Below are 16,246 nucleotides of genomic sequence, written 5' to 3'. Positions count from 1 at the left end.
CATTTGGGAGTAGAGTTTAGAGTCTTAAATGGTTGTTTCCTTCCTTCAGTGGTTTTCAATTTCATTCTCCATGACCGGCGGAAAAACCCCATTTTTAACATCTTCATGTGGACATCTCTCTTCCTTGGCCAAGGTGTCCTTATTTGCCTTTATGGGCAAGAGTTATATGCCCGTCAGTATTGTCCCAGAGAAAATGTGAGTAATATGTTTGTAATAAGAATAGGTTCAGTTACTATTCAGAGCCATGAATTTAGAGACAAGAACTACAGAAAAACATTCATAATTTATAAACATTGCATTTAAGTTGCAGCACTCTGCGTAGTTGAAAAACTGTACATGAATAGGAGTTGTTTGAATGTTGAGTGGCATAAAAGTTAAGTATGTTAAAAATTAAAGCTTGGGAAACTCTGAAAAATATGATTATAAAAGTGCAGTCCAGCTCAATAGCACTAAAAAAGAAAAACAAGAAAAAACAGCATCATTCAATAACGAACTCTCTGACCAACTGAAGAAAAAAAGGCAAAAAATAGAAAGAGGGACATATAATCAAGGCAGAATACCCACAAAATACAACAAATGTTGTATATAGTATGTTTAAATATGTGTTATGTATGTGTACACTTCGAGAACAAGCAACTAAATTTCATTTTTAATGTGTGCCATTGTGCCCACAATAAAAAATGACAATAAAGGTTATCTATCTAACAACTAGCCCTAACCTGCAAATATGAAGCCAGGAAAGCTAAGGCTCAGAACAAAGTAAGACTTGCAACAAATTTAAAACAATTTTTGAAAAGTTTCAACACATAAAAAACAAGAAAAAAGTCAAAGAAACAATTGGTCCACTAATGGGGGAAAATGCCAAGGAAGTAATGGGCAGTAGAGAGAAAACAGAATTGCATAATTCATTCTTTGTATTTGTTTTTACGCAAAAAAAATACAATCCAACTTACTAAAAACAAAACTGTAAAAGATAATCTAGGAATGCAAATTAAAATAAGCAAAAATAAGGTAAGAGAACACCTGTCAGCTCTGGACAGATTCAAATCAGTGAGTGCTGATGGGTTACATTCCAGAGTTCTGGCAGATGTGATTTCACAACCTTTGAACCACATCTTTCAAAGTTCTTGGAGCACAGGAAAACTACCTGAGGACTGGATCTGATATGGTCCCCATCTTCAAAAAGGGGGGGGGGGACAGATCTAGGAAATTACAGAGCAATCAGTACCTGGGAAGATCTTGGAAAAGATAATAAACAAATCTGAAAATACCTAGAAGCAAACAAAGTTATAACCAAAAGCCAACATGGGTTCATCAAAAACAGATCATGCCAAACAAATCGTATTTCATTTTTTAACAAAGTGGCCAAATTAGTGGATCAGCGAAATGCTGTGGACATAGTATACTTAGATGTCAATAAGGCATTTGACAAAGTAGACTACAACCTATTTCACGGTAAGTTAGAAAAATGTGGGATAGACAGCATCACCACCAGATGGATTTGTAACTGGCTGACAAATCATTATCAATGTGTCATCCTCAATGGAGGTACATCCACATAGAGGGAAGTAAGTAATGGGGCATCCCAAGGTTCTGTTTTAGGCCCAGTACTCTTTAATATCATCATAAACAATCTAGATGACAGAATAGAAGGGGAACTTATCAAATTTGCAGATGACACTAAGCTGGCAGAAATAGCCAACACCCCAGAAGACAGACTCAAAATCCAAAAGGATCTTCACAGACTTGAACACTTGGCCCTATCTAACAAAATGAAATTTAATGTTGATAAAAGTAAGATTTTACATTTAGGCAAGAAAAACCAACTGTACAGGTACAGAATAAGTGAAACTTGGCTCAATGCCAGTAGCTGTGAGGGATCTTGGAGTCTGTCTGGATTTGTATTAGCAAGAAGGAGAGTCTTGTAGATTTGGGAGAATCCTAGGTTCTTCTATAAATTCTTTGCATTTCCTGGTTACCAAATGAAAATATATCTGGGTTATTGTGTGATTAAATGTGGTTTATTGGATGATGCTGGACAAGACAAAGTATTCTATACTTTTTGCCTAACATTCCTGTTTCTCTTGTTTTTTTCTAGCCAACTTTTCTGGATTACGTGAAACCACGTTCTTGGTCTTGCCCTCTTAAGATATGAAGGCCTCTGAGAATTATTTTTAGAACCAATATTAGAAGATGCTCTGTAGTCAAACAATAACAAACTGGGTCCAGTGATATGAGTTGAGCCTTCTTTTAAAGGAAATTGTATGTATTTCTGGAAAATGATGGCATTTTGGTACACAAGGCAGCTAAACTTGTCCAAGACTCAATAGGTGTTTCTCAATTCCAAACTCATTCCAATATGAGCCATTTCCATGCTGGTCATGAAATATGCTAAAAGGTTAGTGAAGAAATTTCTAGTTAAATTTTGCCTATTGCAAATAGTTCTCTATGTATTATTCCTTTTACCTACTATTTCCTTAAAAAGTAGTTTTCTGTAATCTGCATAATAGTGACCATTTGCATAAGTCTTCGGTCAGAATCACACTTGAAATGGGATACTTGAACAGTATTTGTACTACAGAATGAAGAGGCCAGTTGCTGCTTTTGTCCAGAACCTGAGAAAAAAACATTCATGTCTACTCACATTGGGCTTAGGGAAAAATGAGGAAAAATTAAGATAACTTTGTAATTTTTTGTTATTTCTTAAACCATATCATAAGGATTGCTGAGATATGTTGCTGAGGGCCCTCTTGGGTGGTAAGTCAAAGACATCCTGCCCTTGTAAGTGACTGTATTGATACCTGGTTTAGATCACCTGCAACATGTGGGCTTTTCCTGTAATAGTAATTATATAAATATGTCATTGCGACGGATGCAGCCATGCAACGAATATTTGTAAAAATTGTAATTTGGCCTATAAAAGTTGGGCATGATCCAACACTGCTTTGAAGGGTAAAATTACTGCCTGTATGAATAATATATTGTGAAAAATATGTCTAATGTTCTGCTTTGACATCTTTCAGTATTTTTCTTTCAAATTAAAGAAAACCTAGTGTTATTGACTGTACCATGTAGTACTTCCTTTGATGCTTAGTTTCTTAATAATCTGGCAACACGGAGTGGCCACTTATTACCATGTTCATTTATCTTTTGATTATTGAACTGTTAACAGAAGAACATGTTAAATACTAAAATATGTTGTAAATTACATTACAGGCTTATAGCAAAGTTATTAGGAATAGCCTTGGGGGTTCCATTAACATTCAGACTAGGACCAGTTTCTGTAATAATGACGTGTTCTGCTGAATATCACAGAATTTAAAACAAAATGTGCTTAAGGCTTTCCTCCCCTCTTTAGGTTAAGGCCAATTTATATGTGACATTATAAACCCAGTTAACAATTGTATGAGACTTTTTTTAAAAAAAGAAAAGCTGTCATGAAAGATAGATTTTATACAACCTCTTATTTGTTAGGATCTCAGTTTGAAGACTTTGTAAGTGAAGCCCTCTTTGTTTACAATCATAGGCAGTTTTTCCCTGTATTGGTAAAAATTGAGACAGCCAGCAGATATAGTTTCATACATTAGATTCCTGTGAGCTAGTCTGTCTCAATTATGAGCATACTATCTTCAATATTGAATCTTTTACAAACATCTTTAATATGTGGGCATATGCCCATTATTTTTACATTCTTTATTGATTATCGCTGCACTGATACAGAACATAATTAGTATTGAAGAACTGAGAAAAAGCGTTACCTTGAAAAGCTTCAATGTTCCAGTTAAAATAGCAGTTTGCTCAGTAAGATTCCTTTGAAAGTAATAATGGGGTGGATTAGGTATGGAACACCCTGAGACATAATTCTGCCAATGTGACACATAATCACTGTATTGCTAGTTGACAGTTAATACCCTATAGGGCTGATAGAGCCTGTAGATAAATATTAGAGAACTCTGGTTCTCTAATCAGTGTGAACAATTCACAAGGCATTGGGCTGTGATTCAAAGTAAATAAAAAAAGTTGGAGATGGGGAAAATAAATACAGTTTGTATATATTTGAGGCCTTGCCTTAACAGATTCATGGTTTCCTAGTGCATTATAGATGCTGGTTGTTGTTCTCTTGTTTTGTCTAATTTTGTCAAACTGAACTCATATAGCACTTGTTTTCTGTAGTATAACTTTAATTACTTAACTAAAGTGATTTAACCTAACTAGAGAACACCAGACTCAACTCTTTCAGGATAAAAGCAGCTTAATAATATTAAAAGGGCAACTGGTAGATTTTCATTCTGCAAAAATATTTTAATTATCCTTTATTTTCTTAAAATTCAACAGACCGATTTCAATACTCTGTTTAAAAAAAATTCTTAGAAGATGACAAACTGAAAGAAACCTTGGAACATTTGATATAAGATTTACATCATTGATATAAATTAAACCATTAAATCCTCTCATTTTAATAGAAAGTTTCACACTGAAAGTTTTCACGCTGAAACCAGCTTTTCCTAAAAAATTATTGTATATATTTTAAGAATTGCTGGAATGCTTGTATTTATATTTGGTAATTATGTTATGGACAAATCAAATAACATTTACAGAAAGAATACTGAATTTGTTATTTTGAAATAAAACCTGTGTTCTTCTACATTTGTTCTGAAGTAAAAGTTTTGCGTCTCTCTCTAATCTTTTATTTCTTTAAAAGAAACAAACTCAATTTTCTGTTTCCATCCTAAAGTCGAACTATTATATGATAGGATCTGCAGTTTATAGTAGTGACTGAGAAATGTGTCAAAACCTGCTAACAAAATATTCCAGCCCACAAGCATAAACATCTAGTGCAAGATGTAATGACATCATAAATCATGACATTACAAACAATATACAGACATGCTGGAGGTGATTCTTCTCCATTCTCCTTGCAAACAGATGCCCATGTATGCCAGCCCAGCATTTGCAAGCAGGATTACTAAAGCTATATACTATAGATTGTGTTTAAGAAAACATTGGATTTTGTGACAAAGTCTTTGCGTGAAATGTTCAGTTTAATTAAAGGGAACACATAGCCAGAAGGTTTTTGAATAATAAAAAAACATATTATTTGATATTATCATGAAAAGAATCAAGTGCAATATTAACTTCACTATTCATCTGCAAATTCACTCAAAGTAACCAGTTTTGGAAAAGAATAAGGAAGGAACTTGGATTAAATCAACTTTTAATAACATCTTTCTCTCCCTATCATTATAACAACGAACATGTCGAGTTCTCACAATATGTCAGTCGGCATAAACTGGTGTGACTATACTTTAACAACCACGATTCAACTGAACAAAAAAGAACAAAGACCTTATCTGATTTAGTCTGGTGCATGAACTAATAATAATATACTATTATTCAACTGTAGTAGTGGTTTCTACACAAAGATGTGAATATAAATTCAAAATGCCTGAATAATTGTGAATGGCATAAAAGGTTTTGTTCCTAAAACATGAACTTTCCATTCTTTAAGAATTTTTGGGTTGTATGAGCCAAAAACAGCATTTATAAGATTTATTGTAAGGTACTCTAGCCAAGGAAAGCTATTTCTATGTTTATTTGTTTGAAGAAAACATGTAATGTCCTTAGATAAAAAGTGCCAAATTTTGTTTTCTTCCAAAGGTACATATAGTATCCTAAACAACTTCATTTTTATAGCTTTACAATCTTTTAGATTGAGTTGTTGTTAAGTGCGAAGTCGTGTCCGACCCATCGCGACCCCATGGACAACGCTCCTCCAGATCCTCCTGTCCTCTATCATCTTCTGGAGTCCATTTAAGTTCACACCTACTGCTTCAGTGACTCCATCCAGCCATCTCATTCTCTGTCGTCCCTTTCTTCTATTGCCCTCAATCTTTCCCAGCATTAGGCCCTTCTCCAGTGAGTCCTTCCTTCTCATTAGGTGGCCAAAGTATTTGAGTTTCAACTTCAGGATCTGGCCTTCTAAAGAGCAGTCGGGGTTGATCTCTTCTAGGACTGACCGGTTTGAACGCCTTGCAGTCCAAGGGACTCGCAGGAGTCTTCTCCAGCACCATAGTTCAAAGGCCTCAATTCTTTGGCGCTCAGCCTTTCTTATGGTCCAACTTTCACAGCCATACATTGCAACTGGGAAAACCATGGCCTGGACTATACGCACTTTTGTTGGCAGGGTGATGTCTCTGCTTTTTAGTATGCTGTCTAGATTTGCCATAGCTTTCCTCCCCAGGAGCAAGCGTCTTTTAATTTCTTGGCTGCAGTCCCCATCTGAGGTGATCTTTGAGCTCAGAAAAATAAAATCTGTCACTACCTCCATTTCTTCCCCATCTATTTGCCAGGAGTTGAGAGGGCCGGATGCCATGATTTTGGTTTTCTTAATGTTGAGTTTCAAGCCAACTTTTGCACTCTCCTTCTTCACCCGCATCAAGAGGCTCTTTAGTTCCTCTTCACTTTCTGCCATTAGAGTGGTATCATCTGCATATCTTAGGTTGTTGATATTTCTCCCGGCAATCTTAATTCCAACTTTTGTTTCATCTAGCCCTGCCTTTCTCATGATGTGCTCTGCATATAAGTTAAATAGGCAGGGCGACAGTATACAGCCTTGCCGGACTCCTTTTCCAATTTTGAACCAATCAGTGGTTCCGTGTCCAGTTCTCACTGTTGCTTCTTGACCTGCATATAGGTTTCTCAAGAGACAAATAAGATGGTCTGGTACTCCCATCTCTTTAAGAACTTGCCACAATTTGTTGTGATCCACACAATCAAAGGCTTTAGCATAGTCAATGAAGCAGAAGTAGATGTTTTTCTGGAACTCCCTAGCTTTCTCCATGATCCAGCGTATGTTGGCAATTTGATCTCTAGTTCCTCTGCCTCTTCGAAATTCTCCCTGTACTTCTGGTAGTTCTCGATCCACATACTGCTGGAGTCTAGCTTGTAGGATTTTAAGCATAACTTTACTAGCATGTGAAATGAGTGCAATGGTGCGATAGTTTGAACATTCTTTGGCATTGCCTTTCTTTGGAATTGGAATGTAAACTGACCTTTTCCAATCCTGTGGCCACTGTTGAGTTTTCCAAATTTGCTGGCAAATTGAGTGTAGCACTTTTACTGCATCGTCTTTTAAGATTTTGATTAGCTCAGCTGGAATACTGTCACCTCCACTAGCTTTGTTGTTGCTCAGATTTTCTAAGGCCCATTTCACTTCACATTCTTGGATGTCTGGTTCAAGGTCAGTGACCATCTCATTGTGGTTATCTGGGACATTAAGCTCATTCTTGTATAGTTCTTCTGTGTAGTTTTGCCATCTCTTCTTAATGTCTTCTGCCTCTGTTACGTCCCTGCCATTTTGGTCCTTTATCATGCCCATCTTTGCATGAAACGTTCCCTTCATATCTCCAATTTTCTTGAAGAGATGTCTGGTCCTCCCTATTCTGTTGTTTTCTTCTATTCCTTTGTACTGTTCATTTAAGAAGGCATTCTTATCTCTTCTAGCTATTCTCTGGAATTCTGCATTCTGCATTCAATTTCTCCTTTGCCTTTTGCTTCCCTTCTTTCCTCAGCTATTTGCAAAGCTTCCTCAGACAGCCATTTTGCTTTCTTGCATTTCTTTTTCTTTGGGATGGTTTTAGTTGCTACCTCGTGTACAATGTTGCGAACTTCCATCCATAGTTCTTCAGGCACTCTGTCTATCAGATCCAGTTCCTTAAATCTATTTGTCACCTCTACTGTATATTCATCAGGAATATGATTTAGTTCATACCTGAGTGGCCTAGTGCTTGTCCCTACTTTTTTCAATTTAAGCCTAAATTTTGCAACGAGAAGCTCATGATCTGAGCCACAGTCAGCTCCTGGTCTTGTTTTTACTGACTGTATAGAGCTTCTCCATCTTTGGCTGCAGAGTACATAGTCAATCTGATTTCTATGTTGACTGTCTGGTGATGTCCCTGTGTAGAGCCGTCTCTTGGGTTGTTGGAAAAGAGTGTTTGTTATGACCATCGTATTCTCTTGACAAAATTCTATTAGCCTGTGCCCTGCTTCATTTTGTTCTCCAAGGCCAAACTTGCCTGTTATTCCGGTTATCTTTTGGCTTCCTACCTTAGCATTCCAGTCCCCCATGATGATCAGGACATCATTTTTTGGTGTTAATTCTATAAGGTGCTGTAGGGCTTCATAGAACCGGTCAATTTCATCCTCTTCAGCACCAGTGGTTGGGGCATAGATTTGGACTATTGTGATATTGAATGGTTTGCCTTGAATTCGAATTGAGATCATTCTGTCATTTTGGGGATTGTATCCCAGTATTGCTTTTCCTATTCTTTTATTGACTATGAAGGCTACTCCATTTCTTCTGAGTGATTCTTGCCCACAGTAGTATACCTGATGGTCATCTGAGTTAAATTCACCCATTACTGTCCATTTTAGTTCGCTGATTCCTAAGATGTCGATGTTCAGTCTTGTCATCTCTTTTTTGACTACGTCTAGCTTGCCTTGATTCATGGATCTTACATTCCAGGTTCCTATGGAGAAAAAATCTTTACAACATCGGACTTTCCTTTCACCACCAGATATATCCACAGCTGAGCGTCCTTTCGGCTTTGGCCCAGTTGCTTCATTCTTTCTGGCGTTACTAGTACTAGCCTTCTGCTGTTCCCCAGTAGCATATTGGACACCTTCCTACCTGAGGGGCTCATCTTCCAGCGTCATATCTTTTTTCCTTTTAGTACTGTCCATGGGGTTTTCATGGCAAAGATACTGGAGTGGTTTGCCATTTCCTTCTCCAGTGGATCACATTTTATCAGAACTCTCTGCTATGACCTGTCCGTCTTGGGTGGCCCTGCACGGTATAGCTTATAGCTTCATTGAATTACACAAGCCCCTTCGCCACGACAAGGCAGTAATCCATAAAGGGGTTAGATTGAGTAGGAACTTATAAAATTGAAGAATTTATTGTTCAAGCAAGGTGGTTCAAACTTCCCCCTTGGAAGCAATGAAAAGGATTATATCTTTGCTAGGGATAAGAGGAAATGGGATTCAGTTTTCATCCATTGGATAGGTCAAAGACCATGATTTTGAAGCAACTAATTTCATTGACTTGTTAAAAAATGGTTAATTGTAAAATGTATTGAACTATAATTGTGATCTTTGTGTCATGGAAAAAATTATACTGTACTACAGAAACTTAAATATATTTTGCTATCTGAAACCTGTTGTTATTCATATCCAACATACTTCATTCTGACATATTTCATTCAAACTGCAAAGTATGTGATCGCCAAAAATGTGCTAAAAGGTAGGTGGCATTAACTCTATTTCTAACATTTATTTGCAAAGTCAAAATTGGCATCTTCAGTAAAACTATCTGGCTAGTGGCCCTTATGGCCATTCTTACAATTTTTTTTTTCTCCTGCAGTGCCTGGTGATATGATATGTGGAGTTTGATTGGTATTGTGAATCTCTTTAATAAAAAATGTTCACATCTAGAATAAAAACAAGGACAAATCAAATTAGGTAAATTATTTAATAATTGGGATTATCCAATTAGGTATTAGGTAAATATGTGTATTACTCTAAATCCTCCTTATAAAACAGCTTTTGGTTTTCAGCAAGTCGCTTGATTTTATCCTGTGTTCGGTTGCACACATGCAGAAGGAACACTCAGCTGTTCTTTTCTGAGGCTAAAGTTGATTGGATTAGTATTTCGAGAGACAGTTGGGAGATTCTAGACTTGAAGCCTAAACCAGGAAGATAATATTAAACCACTTTCATACCATGCAGTCTCACAGGACTGTGTCAAGTAATCACTAGGATCTGAGTACTTCAATAGATGCTTATGTTGTGGTTCTTCTATTTAATTTGGAAGTTAACTATTCAAGCCCAGCTATATTAAGTTATACAACACCCCAATTGATCTCAATAGAAGAGAATATCTATAGATTGAACAGAAGAGTTCTTGATTGCTCTCTGGGCTTAATTGATTATAGACATTTAATTACCCAACTATCTAACATCATCAGTGTCTGTTGCCCCAATGATTTACCTAGTTGGGTAATGAACCGTGTGCAAGCAAACAAGCTCAGAGAGTACCAAGAACTCCACACCTCCATTGATTTCAATGACAACTATGAAGTCAAGCCTTGGAACATCAAAATGTATACAAGTATTCGGGTTCCGGTTCGTGGCGGTGCGGTGCGGTTGTGTGAAGGGAGTCGTCCCTTTGCCAATCGAGTTTCCCCTGTTGGTAGACCCCTTAGAGCAGCGGTTCTCAACCTGTGGGTCGTGACCCCCTTGGGGGTCGAACGACCCTTTCACAGGGGTCACCTAAGACCATTGGAAAACATATATTTCCAATGGTCTTAGGAATCGAGACACTGCCAAAGCTGCCGCCACTGCCTCAGAAACGCTCAGTGGACGTGCCAAGGAAAGGAACTGAATGAGGAGAGGGGGCATGCCCGCCTGCATGTTTGTGTGTATGTTTGTGTAGAGTCGCTATTTTCAACTCCCAATATTATGAAGAAAAAGATTGACATGAATAAAATGTGGTGGAAGACATGCACTGTGTATGTGTGTGTGTGTGTGCGCGCGCGGTGTTAATATTCTTTCCCTCATCACGCACCTTGAGCCGTGATGCCAATAATTGTCTACTCTCAGTTTGTGACGAGCGGGGCTCTTCTCTCTTTTTCCATCCCTGCTTAGAGCGAAACGTTGAAAACCATATGACACCGAGAGGCGCGTGTCCCGCTGGCAAGGCTCAGGGGAAGTGTCAGAATCAGTGCCCCTTTCTGCCCGATTGGTGCTTCTCCGAGGCCGGGAGAGCTTGGCCCCTTTCTGCCTGATTGGTGCTTCTCCAAGGCTGGGAGAGCTCAGGGGAAGCGCCAGGATCAGCGCCCCTTTCTGCCTGATCGGTGCTTCTCCGAGGCCGGGAGAGCTCGGCCCCTTTCCGCCTAATTAGTGCTCCTCCGAGGCTGGGACAGCTCAGGGGAAGCGCCAGGATCAGCTCCCCTTTCTGCCTGATTGGTGCTTCTTCCGGAGCTGATCCTGGTGCTTCTCCTGAGCCCCGAAGAAGCGCCTATCACCTGGAAAGCAACATTGATCCGGGCCAGCGCACTCACACACAAACATGTGCGAGCAGTTACAGCTGAAGGCATTTCAGCCTTCAACTATGGCTCCCAGTCCTCTGGCGCCTCATTGGCTCAGGCCAGCCGTCCATCAGAATCTACGTCCCATGATTGGCTGGCTCCCTCAACGCATCCCTCCCTTGCAGAAAGGGTTTGGCTCTTCATGCCAGCTTGCCCCCTCATGGGGCTCCTGATACTGTAGGCCCCGCTAGCCGGGAAGGCACATCGGAGTCCCGGCTGCTGGTAAGGTGATCGACCCACTCCTCTCCCATTGCCCACTCTGCCCAGCTTGAGCCTGGCTGGAGCAGCCTTGGTGCTTCCAAAGGTGGCCACTTCAAAGTCACATGGGCAGCCCTCGGCCGCTCCCTTCCCCTCCACGCCTCCAAATCGATCCCCAGTTGGAGAGAGAGAGGGAGGGAGGGAGGGAAGGAGGAAGAGAGGGAGGGAGAAAAAGAAAGGGAGAAAGAGGGAGAGAGAAAGAGGGAGAGAGGGAGAGAAAGGAGAAAAAGAAGAGGGAGAGAAATACAGAGGGAGAAGAAAGGGAAAGAAAGGGAGAGAGGGAGAGAAAGAAAGGGAGAGGGAGAGAAAGGGAGAGAAAAAGAAAGGGAGATAGAGAAAGGGAGGGAAATGGAGAGAAAGAGAAAGGGAGAGAGAGAGAAAGAGAAATAGAAGGGGAGAGAGAGGGAGAGAGAAAGATAGAGGGAGACAGGGAGAGAGAAAGAGGAAGAGAGAGATTAAATTAGTAATATGGTTGTTAAGTAAATCTGGTTTCCCAACTAACTTTGCTTGTCAGAAGGTTGCAAAAGGTGATCACATAATCCTGGAACAATGTGACCATCATAAATATGAATCAGTTGCCAAGCATCGAAATGTAAATCACAAGACCCTGGGGATGTTGCAATGGTCATAAGTGTGAAAAATGGTCATAAGTCACTTTTTTCAGTGCCGTTGTAACTTTGAATAAGCAAACTGTTGTAAGTCAAGGACTACCTGTACTTTATCACTTTTTTCCAATTTTTTTTTTTTTGGTCAAGTTTTTGACACCTCGCTAGGTGACTGGTGGTACTCGAATGTTGCCATATTCTAAAAGTGGTACAATTGGTGAAAAGGTTGAAAAGCCTGATCTAAATAATATTATCAGTAGGAGTGAATCCACTGTTTTTCCAACAAGATTGGAAATACTTTTATGTTTAATGTGATGGTGTAATACATTCTAATCCAGGAACTCTCAGTTTCATTGCTTAATTTTCTTCCATCTTACTGCTTATCTTCAAACCCAGTTTGTGTTTGTGATTAATCACTATGCTTTAATCATGTTCAATTTGTAAGAATGAAAATACAACATGAGGAACTGTATTAAAGAGTCGAGGCATTAGGAAGGTTGAGAACCACTGCCTTAGAGGGTCGAAAGGACGCTCTGGAGGAGCGTCTACCATTGAAGAGGCTTCTCGGATAGTTACAGAGGAGCGGCGGCATCCTCTGTGCACCAAGTATCTCCTTTGGGCTGACAGGGTAAAGATTGGCCAGTAAAATGGCCGATCATTTAGCTGCGCCAACCGCAAGCCACAAGAACAGCTAAGCAAACGGACCCATTGTGGAGAACTCGGTGAGACTTTCCTTTTACCTCTATTTTCTTTACGCCTGTGAAAAGTTTTTTTTTCTTGGAATTATTCCCTTTTCTGGCGAAGTGGCTTTTTAAATGGGGGAAGAAAAGCACAAAGAATCAAATTTATTGTTTTAATGGCTGTTTTCATTTTTGGATATTGGGAGCCTCAAGAAAGTTTTTTATAATACTTGGAGAATATTGTTTACTCTTACCTTTATGGTGTCTGGAAGGATTGAACATTTGATTCCTCTGTCTTGGTGCTACTTGACCTCTCAGCGGTATCCTTTTGCGACGACTTGGAGGGGTGGGAGTGGGAGGCACCGTTTTACGGTGGTTCTCCTCCTACCTCTCTGGCCGGTTGCAATCGGTACTGGTAAGGGGGTAGCGGTCAACCCCGAGGCCCCTTGAATGCGAGGTGCCGCAGGGGTCGGTCCTCTCCCCCCTCCTATTTAACATTTACATGAAGCCGCTGGGTGAGATCATCAGACAACACAGGGTTTCATCAGTATGCTGATGATACCCAGCTATATATCTCTTCCCCGAGCTCTCTCAGTGAAGCAGCTGATGTGATGGGCCGTTGCCTTGAAGCCATGAGGGTCTGGATGGGGGTTAACAGACTCAGGCTCAATCCTGACAAGACCGAGTGGCTTTGGATGTTGCCTCCCAAGGATCATGTTAACTGTCCAGTGTTGACTCTAGCAGGGGAAAATATACCCCCTTCAGAGCAGGTTCGCAACTTGGGTGTCCTCCTTGATCCACAGCTGAAATTGGAACATCATTTGACGGCTGTGACTGGGAGGACCTTTGCACAAGTTTGCACCAGTTGCGACCCTACCTGGACCGGGAGGCTCTCCTTACAGTCACTCATGCCCTTGTCACCTCACGCCTGGACTACTGCAATGCGATCTACATGGGGCTACCCTTGAAAAGTATTCGGAGACTACAGTTGGTCCAGAATGCAGCTGCGCGAGTGATAGCGGGTGTTCCTCGGTACTCCCACGTTACACCTATCCTCCGCGAGCTGCACTGGTTGCCTATTGGTCTCCGGGTCCAATTCAAGGTGTTGGTTATTACCTTTAAAGCTCTATATGGCTCAGGGCCAGGCTATTTGCGAGACCGCCTACTACCTCATAGTTCCCTTCGTCTGGTTAGATCCCACAGGCTGGGCCTCCTTCAGGTCCCGTCAGAACCAGCTCCCCCCGGAGATTAGGATCGCTCCCACCCTGTTGGTTTTCCGCAAGCTGCGTAAAACCTGGCTTTTCTGGCAGGCCTGGGGTTTATAAAATCTGACCCCTGGATGAATGTTACTGTATTGTTTGTCTTGTTAAGTTATATTGTGTTTTTATTGTTAGCCACCTGGAGTCCTGTCGGAGTGGGGTGGTTTATAAATTTTAATAAATAAATAAATAAATAAATAAATAAATAAATAAATACATACTTTCTGGGGGACACCTGATAAACCTATTAATTGTACTTGCTATTTTTTCTTCGCTGGAAAGGCTTTCATTTTGTACAAAGGAAAAAGATGAGGAAACTGGGAGGAGATGGATATTGTGATTGTTTTTTAAATATAGTCTCCTTCAAAAGGATAAGGATTTGAAATATAATAAAGATGGAGGAAACCGGTGTAGAGTTTACTTATGAGTACATTTTGGACAAAATTTTGGAAAATAGGGAGAAGATAATTGCTTGCTGAAAGGAGATTTCTTTGTATCGACAAGGCAAGAGACAAGGATTAAGTGAAACATACAAGAGGCTTATGCTCTGCTTACTGAGGTAGAAGAAGTACATTTACAGTTGGACAATCAACTGATTTTGGAAAAATCAACGGACAAAGGGTTTATGATAAGGAACTGGACGATTTTGCTTCAGAAGGACAAGTTGGCCTGCAGATGCCATTTGATTTTGAAATAGACAAAAAAACATGGGAAGAAGAGAAAAACGTGATCAAAGAGGATGATATAAAAGAAAGGATTTTAACTGAAATTTATTCAATGTTAAAAGAAAGGGGAAATGATGTTCTGCTATAAGTCATAGCAGTATAATGAGAAAAGAACTGAAATATGGGAAACGATGGAATTAATAATTGGAGATTTGGAGAAACAGTGAAAAACAATAGAATATTGGTGAGAAAGAGAAGAATTTATTTTTGGAGTTTTTAATGTTTGGGGCACCTGAATAGTAAATGAATATGTTAGTTTAAGATTAAATATTTGCAAAATTAAGAAAGCATGATACAGGATCTTTGGGATGGATGAGTTTTTAAACTTTTATTGATAAATGAAATTTATATAGAGTGATATATTCAATGAAAATTTGTTTTAGAAATGTTTTAATGAGCTTATAACAATATAAATAGATAGAGAATATTAGTTTATTTTTAATTATATAACTTGGATGAAATGTTATATTAGTGAATGAATTGGTTTTAGAAAGATATTGATTTGATTATGTTTTTAAATAAATGTAGAGTCCATTAAGCTTAAGTTTAAATGTGTGAAGAAATATAGGTCTTTATAGACTAAAAATTTTCTATTGATTAATGTGGTTGATGGTTAGACATAGTAATGAATGAATTCATCTGAAAATGTATTAATTTGATTATAATATCCTATATAGAGAGGGAAATTTTTAAGAAATAATATGTATATATTTACTATGTTATTGTTTGTTTATTTGTTTTTAAATTGATCACCATGTTTCCACATGGGTTCTTAAGCTGTGTTGGTGCAAAATGGAAAACTAATAAAAATTGTTTTGGAAAAGAAAAAAGAAAAAAATGCATACAAGTATTCTATCCGGAACCTCGAAGACACTACTGTAAACGCAACAATGCGTTAACGTTTCTGGAGTTAGATCCTTGTAGAAGTTCCCAAATCGGCGCCATTAAGTACTCTTAGCACTCCTTGTTCCTGGTGCTCGCTGCATTTCTAAGGCGCCTTACAGGAATCAAACAAGCAAAGCGACTTTCTCTAAGTAATCGGGAACTGAATGAAGCAAGCACCAATCGAGAAAGATTGGCTTCTAAGTGCGGGCGGGAGGGGGGTGTTCCTGGGCAGGGCGTTTTTTGGCTTCGCGAAGGGCCACACATAAAAGCGTCCTAGGTTCCCATAGTAACAGCGGCCGTCCGGAAGCCGGAAGAAGTAGGTAAAGAAATGACTCGAGCTGCTTTGTCTTCCCTCAGCCCGCTACCAAATGGCTGAAGGCTTCTGTTGCGTGGTATTGCGGTTTTGCCCTTCGAGATTGAGGCCACGATGACTAGTCTCGCGCTGACGCCTCGCGCTGACGCCTCTAGTCCTCATGGAGCAGTCGCTTGGAAGCTCATTGCTTATTTGGGACAGAGTTGTGGATAATGTTCAGTTTTGGAGGGGGGGGGGAAATATATGCTGCAGTAGTTTTCTGATAATTCATAAAATGGCTCCTTGAATGGTTCCAGTTTTGGTTTTTTGAAAACGGCCAGATGGTTAAATTGCTACAGGCTTCTCCCTTGTTAAAATCAATGCATTTCAAAGCT

General features: G+C 39.5%; 2 protein-coding genes across 8 annotated transcripts in view; both read left to right on the top strand.

Moving 5' to 3' along the window:
- Positions 1-4,683, top strand: part of SOAT1 (sterol O-acyltransferase 1) — a 60,632-nt gene extending 55,949 nt beyond the window's left edge. For both annotated transcript variants that reach the window (XM_039337177.1, XM_039337176.1), the window contains exons 15-16: positions 50-195; positions 2,099-4,683. In XM_039337177.1, coding sequence (XP_039193111.1) covers positions 50-195; positions 2,099-2,155 — 203 coding nt within the window. In that variant the 3' untranslated portion in view covers positions 2,156-4,683. The remainder of the gene's footprint in view (positions 1-49; positions 196-2,098) is intronic.
- AXDND1 (axonemal dynein light chain domain containing 1) overlaps positions 2,267-16,246 on the top strand; it is a 94,518-nt gene continuing 80,538 nt past the window's right edge. For 3 of the 6 annotated variants that reach the window (XR_005556029.1, XR_005556030.1, XM_039337172.1), the window contains exon 1: positions 2,267-2,398. Coding sequence is in view for 1 of the 6 variants with exons in the window: in XM_039337172.1 (XP_039193106.1) it covers positions 2,389-2,398 (10 nt within the window). In the remaining 5 variants the exon portion in view is untranslated. The other 3 variants (XM_039337175.1, XM_039337174.1, XM_039337173.1) reach the window with 3 other exon arrangements.

Source organism: Crotalus tigris, unplaced genomic scaffold (assembly GCF_016545835.1).
Source record: "Crotalus tigris isolate CLP2741 ecotype Arizona unplaced genomic scaffold, ASM1654583v1 scf7180000017668.6805642782:7212621, whole genome shotgun sequence".
Lineage (NCBI taxonomy): Eukaryota > Metazoa > Chordata > Lepidosauria > Squamata > Viperidae > Crotalus > Crotalus tigris.
Note: the sequence above shows the minus strand (reverse complement) of the source record. Positions and strands in the feature narration are given on the sequence as shown.